The sequence below is a fragment of the Belonocnema kinseyi genome, chromosome 9, assembly GCF_010883055.1.
Source record: "Belonocnema kinseyi isolate 2016_QV_RU_SX_M_011 chromosome 9, B_treatae_v1, whole genome shotgun sequence".
NCBI classification, from domain to species: Eukaryota; Metazoa; Arthropoda; class Insecta; order Hymenoptera; family Cynipidae; genus Belonocnema; species Belonocnema kinseyi.
In genome coordinates this window covers 43,751,415-43,762,807 of record NC_046665.1, presented here as the reverse complement: position 1 = coordinate 43,762,807, position 11,393 = coordinate 43,751,415, and the positions used below count along the sequence as shown (strand labels likewise).

Below are 11,393 nucleotides of genomic sequence, written 5' to 3'. Positions count from 1 at the left end.
GGATTCAACCCCGCTCACCAAGTTAGGATGGTATGTCTAGTCCCGTGTTTGATATGTCCATGCTATTGACAAAAACTATCGATGAGGTAGGAATCGAACAAGTGTTATTATGTGGCCTTATTAATAATAATTAAAAGCACCTACATTTAAAAGCGTCAAGTTTTGCAAGCCTTCCATTTAAAAAATTAAAAATTGGAACAATATAAATTCTAATTTATTGAAATTAAAAAAATTTTAAATTGGAGAAACTTTAGAATTTAATGGTATATCTTAATTTCTAAATTTATAATTCCATTACCCCCCCAACTCTGTTTTTAGACGATGTTTAATTTATCAATCATTAATCGACGCTTATAAAATATCGCCCGTGGCATTGCTAAACATTTATAGAAATTATATTTCCAAACGCAGATAAACTAATTGTTTATTATAATTATGTTATTATTTTATAAATCTAAACTTGAGGATTCCAGGATTTAAAAAAATACTTTTCCGAGGCGCATACAATTATTAACTCATTAATTTTTATTTTCCTGGAAACCTCATTTTCTATCATTGACATTAAACTATTAGAGTTACGTATAAAGTTATAAATGAGAATGATTCAGTCCTACGTGTTCACGCATGTGCATCATAAATTACCCATACATGTGCAATTTCGTTTTCCTTTCAAACAATCAAAAATTTAAAAAAGTCTCGTTTAGGAATTGAAAAAGATGTATAGGCATATTCGTTTTCAAATTGCTTTAAATCTTTACTAAAATATAAAATTAATCTAATAAAGCAATTTTTGGTATTAGAAAGCACCACTAATTTTCCGGCACCTGAAAAGATAGATTTGCTAAAATTAAAACTCTAGGATTAGAAAGGTTTAATCTTATATAAATTCCTTGATCATTTTTAACTGCAAATTCCTGCCGTTCCCTAATAATAAATCATAGAACTTTTGTTTCTCCCACAATACGAAACCTCTAAATCTAAAAACTCCAGACACCGGAAAAGACGATTAAATCCAATTAAAAATAATTTTCCACAACCGAAGAGAGTCTTAAGTAATCAAGTCATAAATATTGCACCTGAATGGGTCCCTTGGATTCAAAGAACGAGAAATAATTTCGAGCATTTTAAGTAATTAAAAAATTCTCACACATCCACACATCCATTGAATTATTTACAATTGTACACTGACAATGGATTAAATTAATTCCAAGCAGCGAAGATAACCCAAAGATTTGAAAAAAAGAGCCAGATACCGAACGTACTTCTCACCCTTCGTTACGGATTGAAAATCACAATCAGAGACAAATATTCACAATTGAAATGATAAAGATTGCAAAAAGAAACCATTTCATGCTTTCGTAGGTTGCAAATATTGTTCGAAATCGGTTCACAGTTTTAGTTCGAATATCAGATTTACTTTTCCATTTTTATTTTTAACTCTTTTTTTCCAAATAATATTTTAATCGCAAGGGCACATAGTAAAGAAATCAAGCTATTTGATATGGTAATATAGCTATTGAAATGATTCATGCTGCCTTATTTCCCTAGATTAATAAATTACTTACCTATAGATCATTGATTTTCATCAATAAAATTATGTACAGTTTTCTACCACAGTGAATGAAATTGGAAAGTATGCCTAAGGTTGCTTACATGCCACTGTCACCATCACCACCACCTTAGTTTATTATGATTACTCAACTAATTATTAAATTATTTTGCCAAGAGCCTTATTCAGCAAGTTAATCTTCATATTTATCTCCCAAAAATGTTTAAGCTTCGCAACCAAAAAACTCTAGGCAAGTACTTTCCATACTATTTCATCATATTTCAGATAATCAATATTTTTATACAATTTTACAATTTTTCAGTCGAAAAATATTTTTATTCCGAAACTAAAATCGGAGATATTTTTTGAACAAAATAATTCAGATTAACTTTGCGCTGAAAAAGACTCTGGATACTGAAAGTATGTTCTGAGCCAACTTCTCTAAAATCTATTTCTTGATTCTTTCTTTTTTTGAGGATCTGGCTCACACGAGGCTTTTTTATATCTGCTCTTATTTGTTTAGTATATCGTGATCTTTATTACGGTTAGTGCATAAAAGAAACATATTGAGGGTCTCGATTTGGTTATTTATAATTATTATTTACGTTGCCGATTGTGGGCACACATACAGCACTTGGCAATGCTTTCTATTTTCTAAAATTCTACAGCTTCACCTGCACCCAAAATATCCCTTCCCACACATTTTGACATTCACAAACCATGCACTCTTCACCCTAATTTACACGTAGGCTTATTCTATGAAGGTAGAATTACTTGCAAGAAAAGAGAGTTTCGCCTTGTTATTATTAACCACCAGATTTTTACTCATTCATCAACTTTGCGTTAATTTACAGCTTGTGAACCTGATTTAAAACTCAAAACAAAAAACAATATTACTGATTTAAAATACAATTTTAGATTACTGTAACCGACATTTTACAACTTCATGGGTTCGTGTCCACGATAAAAATGATATTTTTAGCATGGAAACAAAGCCGATAAATATCGGCGATAAAGTTAGTTCATAAAGTTTGGTAGAGCTAGCTTGTAAACATTACTCGAAAGATATAATTTTTTAAATTTCGTTGTCATCAGGTTCACAGTAGGGCAATGCTATCAATACAAGAAAAGCAATAATAAAAACTTTAAAGAAGCTAAGCTTTAAAATGCTTCTTATTATTTGTATTAGTGCTTCTGTCTTGACCCACATTTTGATGAAAATTCGCCAGAATCAGCGTAGGATAATGCAAAGCCGAAAGTGCTACCGAGCCATTGTATATTTTAGAAAGATAAGATCTCGAATTAACTACCTAATCGAAAATAAGAATTACAGTTATAAGGTATTTCAGATTAAATTTCTAGTTCAATTATTGTTAAATAGTTACTCTACTTTCATCTATAGAAAGAGAAAAACAATTCAATATGAAGATTTATGTGAGAGACTTTGTACATTCTATGGATAAGGAGAAATAGTTTTAGATTTTCTACCCAAACTGCATGAATTAGAGCAAATATTTCTTAAATTTATCAATTAAAGGGTAAATTCGAAATCAAATTCATGCATTGTTTGGGTAAAAGAATCGCTCGCTAGAGTGCCAGTCTCCATTCTAAAAAATATTATTTTTTTAATCAGGAGACGTGGCAACAAAAGCAAACTATAGAAAAGGCGAAAAAAATCTTTTAAAATATCACTCACCTTGTGCTGATTCCTGCGACCTTTCTCCTGACGTGCCCGGTTTCGAAAGCAAGTTCCCTGAAAAGTGGGAATCCGATTTTTTTTAAACTGATACAAAGTGGAACCATTTTTTAAAAAATAAGTCCCATAAGTCACATGAAACTGGGAAAAATTTATTTCCTTAGGAATACAGAGCAAAAGTCTATATATTTTGCACATTATATTTGCATAAATGAAATTAATTTTTAAACCTACTGAATTTATTTTAAAGTTATATTTATTGAACACATGAGAATTTAAATTATGCATTTGAGCCTTCGTTCAGTACGAAATCAGTTAATTCTTTTTACAAATAATATTTTTCGTTGCCACCTACAGAAGGAAAATCAGACACGGTAAAATTTAGTGACTTTGTTAATTTGAAAGACCTGAGTAACTTCCGGTGTAATTTACTTATCGTACCTTTAAAATCAGTGAACGACAAATACATCTGTCAGTGAACTACACTCAAAATGAGAAGTTTTTAGGGAGTTACAGACACTATTGTTATTGATATCCGTGTTCTTATGAATTGTGTATATTTATTTAGTTCATACAAATTTTTCTTCTTCAAATATTAAACATTTACAATTTACAAACTAGCTATTTCATTAGTTTCGGATATCCAAACCACAAAAATCCAACCCCGACACACAGAATGAATATGGCATTGTCGAAAAAAATCGTCAACTCAACATAACCACACAATATCGAAGGTGTTCATTTTCAATGAAAACTTATCTTCCTTAAAAGCACTCACAATGAAATATATAGTAATAATTATATTATATAAAAATAATAGAAAATTTATTCACTGAATTCTTCTAAATTTATCGCCTTCACTGGAAATATGTCATCGTTCATTGATTTCGTATACAATATTTGTCAATAAATATAACAAGAGAAAAAATAACGATATTAATAAGTTACGGCTAGAAATGGAAAAAAATCTGCCCTTTCACATAGACATCTTCTTCGGTACTACCTCTCTTTACCCTATTTTAAATTTCTAAAAGATTCTAATATTATGTAAATTCTAAAGCTAATTTATAGAAGTGCGATTTTTATTTTATTTTTTTTTTTCCCACAGATGAAATTTTGAACACAAATTTTTTATACAAAGGTTGCTTCATCATTTTGGATTCCAAATTCCAGGTCTTTACCACATTTTTTCAACGATAATTAAAAATATATACATCATTTCCTCTTCTACATGAAGAGAAAAAACTCATTAGTAAAGAATAATCGCGTAAAATGAAACTAATTAAAGTCTGATTGAAAATATTTGAAAAAATAAAGAATATTTTGGAAAATTCATATATAATTGACTAATTCCAACAAATTGATGAATTTCTCACAAACGCGATAATTTGAAATTTTTTAATTCTCAGGAATTTCTACATGCTATGCATTATTTTAAACTAAATTAACTTCCAATTTTACGGACGCCCATATATACATTATTCTCGAATGAAAGGATTGAATCACGTCTAAAATAATTTTTCTATCAATTTTCACTTATTAACTTGCATTATTTTTAAATTAAGTAAGTTTAGAGTTAAAACTTACTTTGAACTTGGGTTGTCTGAATTAAAAAATGGTGTTTATTTAAAGTTTTTTTTTTTTAATTTGGAATAACTTTTGGGTTCCAGTTTTTTTTTTTGTAAATTTTTTAACCCGAAAATTTTTGATATTTTTTGTAATTTTGAACGCTTTAAAATTGATTTCTTTTATTAGTGATTATACTTTGAAACAGTACGATTGAAACAGGAATTTGTTCATTTTTTAGTATTCGAACTTGAAACATTCAACCAATAAATGTTTCAAATAAAAATGGTAGAATTTGGAAATATTTTTCTTAAAATCTCCAAAGAACATTCGATTATAATCAAGTTAATACAAAACTATCAGAGACATAAGAAGGAAAATAATAAGGAATAGATGAATTTATAGTATTTAGTGGACATGTTATTTTAGCCAATCATCGAAGTTCTAAAATATTTTTGAAGGTAAAGGGAAGAAATAATGGCATTATTAATAATAACAGACGGTCCATACAAATTTGGTTCAACTTACTTATATCCGGTTTCCTATCTAAACTGTCAGAGGCGGACTGATTCGAATAAAAGGTTTGACTGATGTCCGGCTTTTGTTCGTTGTCTGGAGTTTCGGAAGTTGTCTCGTCGATTCCCATTTTGGTGGAATCGCCAGCACTCTCCTCGTAACTACAACTACTTCCATCTTGCTCCAAATACTCGGGCATTTCTAGTTTAAGATTTGGCATGAGGGGTATGATTTCGACAGGATCGGAACTCCCTTTTTGGTTCTCCGTCTTCTCTTCCTTCGCGTTCGCTGCCTTCTCTGTGTTTGCGTTCGAGTTCTCTCGAAATTTTCTTTTCTTTGTGGGTGGAGGCTCTGACTGTGACTGTGACTCGACGGGCGACGAGGGAGACTTGCTTCCTTTGCTATTTGTCGTGATCCTTCCAGAGGCATTTTGAAGTTGTACTTCCGGCTCGTTCGGGATTTCTATATCGTCCTGCAAATATTCATTAAAAAGGTTCAACGTTTTTTTTTAATTCCATTGCTCCTTCACTCTTTCTGAACTTTAACTTTTGATACGAACCTCAACCACACTGTCGTTATCTTTCCCGCTACCATCTGTTAAACCCTGAACTGCTAACAGCTCTGCTGTCGTTAAAAAACTAGCTAACTGCTCTTGAACTACGTTCACTTCTCCCTGATACATAAAGTCCACTAAAGCTGCTAGATCATCGAACTTGACGTTTCGAAAAATGACGACTGGGTGCTGACAAGGATTTTCCTGCAAGGGAAATGAAAAAGATTCAAGCTGGAGAATATTTCACATAAAAACAAGTATAGTTAAAATAATTGAAGTTCTTTGGCTCATCTACCTTAAATAAGTCTCTGAAATATGTACTACAGGCTGATAGGAGCATTTTGTGGGCCCTGATCCTTTTTCCCTCACAACTTAATGTTACATCGACAAGATCCTCGTCAGTTCTTAAGGTGTCGAAGGCACAAGTTATGTGCTTTAAGTAGTTGTTCCACCTCAGGGAGAACTGTTGACTCGAACCCATGTCTGCCTGGAAGTGAAAGAAATTTGTTATTAAAAAAAAAATAGATAAAATTAGAATAGAATTTTAAAGTCTCTAAAGTACATTCGATTATTATCCAGCTCATGAGGAAGTTCCAAAGCTTTCCATTTTTCTAATAATTTTCTAAACTGCATCCACGCAAATTTTGGCCCTAGAAATATAGACTGATTCTAAAATATTAGTTTACCTATGAGAGGTTCTTGGTCAGGAATATCAAAGTTGTTTTCAATACGATCGATTTTCTTGAAACTGGGGTAAATAATAGTGATTTGCAGGTTATTTACAATTTAGCAATGGTTTTTCAATAAAAATAAAGCCGAAAACAATTCAAAATTTCGAATAAAAAATGTTTTTATATTTTTCGTTTTGAGCTCGTACTTTTTCTACTTTATCATGTGCAAGTATGATTTTATATTTCATTAAAAAAAATCATTTGTAGCCTATACTCGTTTCCAAGTTCAAATTGTTAATTTCAACGATATGATTTTATATGCCCGAAAAAATCTCTTTAATAAAGTCATTCATAGTCAGAACTAATGAAGTCAGACTTCGGAATCACAATTATTTTATTAAAAATTGTGTTTAATTGTTATGAACAATGTATGTGTTTTAATTTTTCCGGTACTTAGAATATTAATATAGGGAAGGCCTTTTTCGGTTAAAGAAAAGCCCTACACTATAGTAATATATACAATTTATTTTAACACATACTTCAGTATGTCAGTTTCTTGTACAAAAATGTTTGTTTTTTCGAAAATCGCTATAATTTATTCTTAGAATAGTATAAGTAACAAAAAATTGTCATAATTTGAAAACTTAGGAACAACTTATAAAGTTATGAATTTTTTAAACCTATTCAACCTTTAAATGGACCATTTGAAGTATCATGGCCACCAATTGACATAGTGAAGAAGCTAAGGGACCATTAAAGTACTACGTAACGCGCCTAGGGGCGGGTTATGTATAATGAGGGGGAGGGGGGCTCTACTGTAGTATGGCCTCTATGTTAAAGTAACATATACTAACTATAGAAAAAGCCATAAATGGGGGGGAGACCAAAAATTTCAGAAAAAAGTGTTACGTAAAACTTAAACGGTCCCTAATGTCGTGATGAGAACATTTACATAAAATACAATTTTTATTATTTAATTGTGTAAACAAGTTTCGTAGAATGCATTTTGTTTATTTATACTGCATAAGAACTAGGGATGAGCACAAAATGGACAAACACATGGACTCTATATATTTTTATATCGTAGAATCTAATAGAGCTATTAATCTTGTCACAACTCATATTTTTAACCGAATTGTTTGGACAATCAAAAATTTAACTTTTTTATGAAAAAACATCTTTTAATCAGATACTCTTATCCTAATGTTAACTTTTCTACTATACCAATTAGTCTGCCTATGAAAGTTAGGTTAACAACATTTTTATATCATAAGTTTTTTATAAATTTTCGAATTATGACAATTTTTTGTTACTAATACCATTCTGATAATAAATAACAACGACTCAATCAATAATAATAATAATAATAATAATAATAATAATAATAATTTACAAGTAAGAAATAGAAGTTAGGTGCTAACACTTTTTAACTGATCAATTTCAAATGAAATACATATAAACAGCCAAATTTAGCATTTTTAACTTTTATAAATATAGACTTAAAAGATACAAATTAAGTTCAAAAAACATAAATCCAGGTTTTAATTCTCACCGGTCTAAATTAATCAATCAACCAATGAACTTTAAAATATTCAAAATTGTATTATTTTAAGCAATTTTAAGCTAGAAAAATTGTAAACAAATTTTTTAACTGAATACTTCTTAAATTAGAAGTTCAATTATTGTCGTTTGAAATAGTTTAAACATCCTAATTTTTTTTAACTTTTAAAAAAAATAAATTTAATCTAAAACACAATATAGAATTCTGCAAATTAAATAAAAAATTAGAAGCTTTTTAAGAATTGTGAAAGGCTTCAAAAGAATAAAAACATTTTCATAAGATTTCTAGGAAAATTTGTAATGATTTTTCATGTTGAATAATTGTTTTAAGAGAATATTTTAAAAGATTTCCAAAATTGTCCAAAAAGAATCTGGAAGATTTTAAGGCCATTTTTTTTAAATGTGCAGGATTTTTTTTTCAAAGTTTTGCGAATCTTTTTTAATATTCTGTCAAAATAATTACAGTGAAACTCTTCTATAGCCCTTCCGAGAATTGACGCCGCGCCCCATGTAGTACAACAGGAGCTGCGCGGGATCTGCGACTGTCACTCAGGCGAGCACTCAGTCGTGAAAAACAAAAACGGAGCGGGCTATAATGAGTTAGTTCCCTTCACATTCTTTTGAAGCGTTTCATTTTGTTTTAACTGAGGCTGTGGTTTGTAGCACCACAATTTCCGTGCAAATAGCCGAATTTTGTCGATACATACACTTAATTTAAATGATTTCAATTAATAAAAAAAATGTGTACAAATAATAATTTCTCATGTCTAATTTATGCATCAAATTTAAATCATTTCACTTACAAAATAAAAATTTTTCAAATAAATTAATTAAAATTCTAAGGTTTAAAAACTTTTAGAAATTTTAACGATCCAAGGTTTTCTATGTCAAACAATTAAGTTCCAAATTGTTTACTATTAAATATTTGGTTTTAATTTACTCGCATGAAATTAACAGTAAAATAGTGCAAAATATTAAATAGCTATTCTTTTTCTTAATGAAAAAATTTCAAATTAAATGGATTAAAATTGAATATTTGAGACTAAAACAATATTTTTAACTTACCAAAAGCCTTTAATTACTAATATATTATTTTGAATCTATTTTTAATTTCAAAATAGTTTATAAAGTTTTAATCGGGCGTTTTTATCTTGTTAATGACTAGAACTTTCGATTTAAAACAGTTTAGATTTAACGTTAAAAAGCTGGAAATTCTTAAATTTTGAACGTATATTTAGAATCGCGTTGTCAAATAAATTATTGCTCACTTTTTAACACTTAAAGTACAGATCCATTTTATAAATAATTTACTTACTTATATTTACAGTTGATAAAATAAAAATATTTTTATCCAAAATTTTCAACTTTAAACGATTTTAATTTGCAATTGTTTAAGTTGTCAATGCAGCATTTGAAAATTCTTTAAATAAAAAATGTACGCTTAAAAATAACAATATAAAATGACAAATTTTAGAAGTAAAAGATTTTCAAATTTAGCATTGTAAACTAAATGATATAATTGAGAAAAATAAAAAGTCAACTATTTTTTGAAACTGTTGAAATCGAACTTAAGACAAATTTTTCTTGTAAAAATAGGTAAAATTCCCGGTTAAAAAATAAATTTACTGATATTTCCCGAGTTTTCATGATAAAAAAATCCCTGGTCATTTACCGTTTCAGCCGTTACCCTGTAATATACTGTTGCATGTGTTTAATAATTGTTTATAACAATGTAATGAAATTGTTATTAAAATATGTATGGCTCGAAATTTAGAATTTGTTCCAATTTATTTCTATAGAAAAAAATAGCATTGCATTTTACATAACACCTATAAATTTTACTAAATTCAGTTGAATATTTTACCAGAATATCTTACCTACCTAACATTATTTCCTCCAGTTTCAAGAAAATCGCTCATATTGACAACAATGTTATTCCGGAATTAGAACCTCTTCTAGTATATTCACCAAAGAAAAAGCTCATAAAAAATTTTTAACATTTCAAATATTATTGGAAAAGAGGAAGCGCGGCCTCCTGGTTTAGAATTCCACATGCAAATAGAGGATCTTTCCCTATATTCTAACAGAGGAAGTCACTACTTTTTTCGAATAAGTCACTATTTCTCCTATGTATTAATAGATTCCCAAAATTCGTAGAATTCAAGGGTGTCTACTCAAATCCTGAAAATTTCATGTTTTTTCCAGGTGTCTCTAGATTTTTTCAGGTATATATTTTTTTATACGGAACCCTGCAGTACACCATGCTTAAATAACCGTGAATGGTTAATGTGTAATTACTTAAAATAAAAAATGGGAATATATGAGAGGCCATTCAAATTTACAAACAAATTCCTGACTATTTCCCGGATAAAAATATTTTCCCTGGCTCGTCAAAAATTTTTCAGAACATTAATATATACGTTTACGTTTTTTTTCAATACTTTTAAATATCCAAATGCGTAGAATGGTAGTTTTTATATGTAAAATTAAATATTTATAAGGAATTCAATTAATATATTTAATCAATGGATATTCGACAAATGATCACACGCCATTCCTTAATATATTAATTATTCTTATAGAATAATTAAACAAATGAATAATAACGAAAACATAATTAATCATCAATTAAATTTCTTCTTTTCATACTTAACAATCAGTGCATAATTTAAATTATTAATAGTTTGAATAAAAAATTGTTGCCTGATATTAGTAAAAATAATAAAAAGAAGTTTGATTTAAGTAAGTATAAATCGTGTACTATAGTTACTTTTACTGATTTATTGTTTTTATAAAATGAATTATTATAAGTGATAAATTATGTATTCATTTATTGATGATTCTCTTCAGGTTTGATTGACATTATTCGTTAATAAAAATGGGGAATAATGGTTCCAAGCGAGAGGGCAAACTCCATTTTTTCCCTAATTATGAACTGTCCACTGGGGGGTCACATGTTACATGCTACAACTGCTCAAAAGTCCCCTTTTACCAAAGCGACGATCCCCTTCTAGTAATTATGGCTTCCCTTACAGAGGGGGCCCAGGACCCCACGTTCTCCCTTTCTTATTCCAGGCCTGGTGCTATTTCGTACAACATATCTCATATTTTTACAAGATAAAAACGAAAACGAATAGTACTAGAGATAAGTTTTTACTTTGACCTACTATCGACAAAACTTGAGACCTATCCCGAAATTAGATAATTTACTGTGGATCTACATTCAAAACTCTAAAGAGAAAATGCAGGGGAAAATATTCTATAGATAATAATCAATGAATA

The 11,393-nt window shown here is 29.3% G+C and overlaps 1 protein-coding gene across 7 annotated transcripts in view; it reads right to left on the bottom strand.

Annotated features, from left to right (window-relative positions):
* LOC117179774 (protein bric-a-brac 2-like) overlaps nt 1-11,393 on the bottom strand; it is a 35,947-nt gene that overhangs the window by 22,049 nt on the left and 2,505 nt on the right. For all 7 annotated transcript variants that reach the window (XM_033371874.1, XM_033371872.1, XM_033371868.1 and 4 more), the window contains exons 2-5: nt 6,176-6,367; nt 5,887-6,084; nt 5,340-5,799; nt 3,246-3,302 (exon numbers count right to left, since the gene is read on the bottom strand). In XM_033371874.1, the coding sequence (XP_033227765.1) occupies nt 3,246-3,302; nt 5,340-5,799; nt 5,887-6,084; nt 6,176-6,361 (901 nt within the window). In that variant the 5' untranslated portion in view covers nt 6,362-6,367. The remainder of the gene's footprint in view (nt 1-3,245; nt 3,303-5,339; nt 5,800-5,886; nt 6,085-6,175; nt 6,368-11,393) is intronic.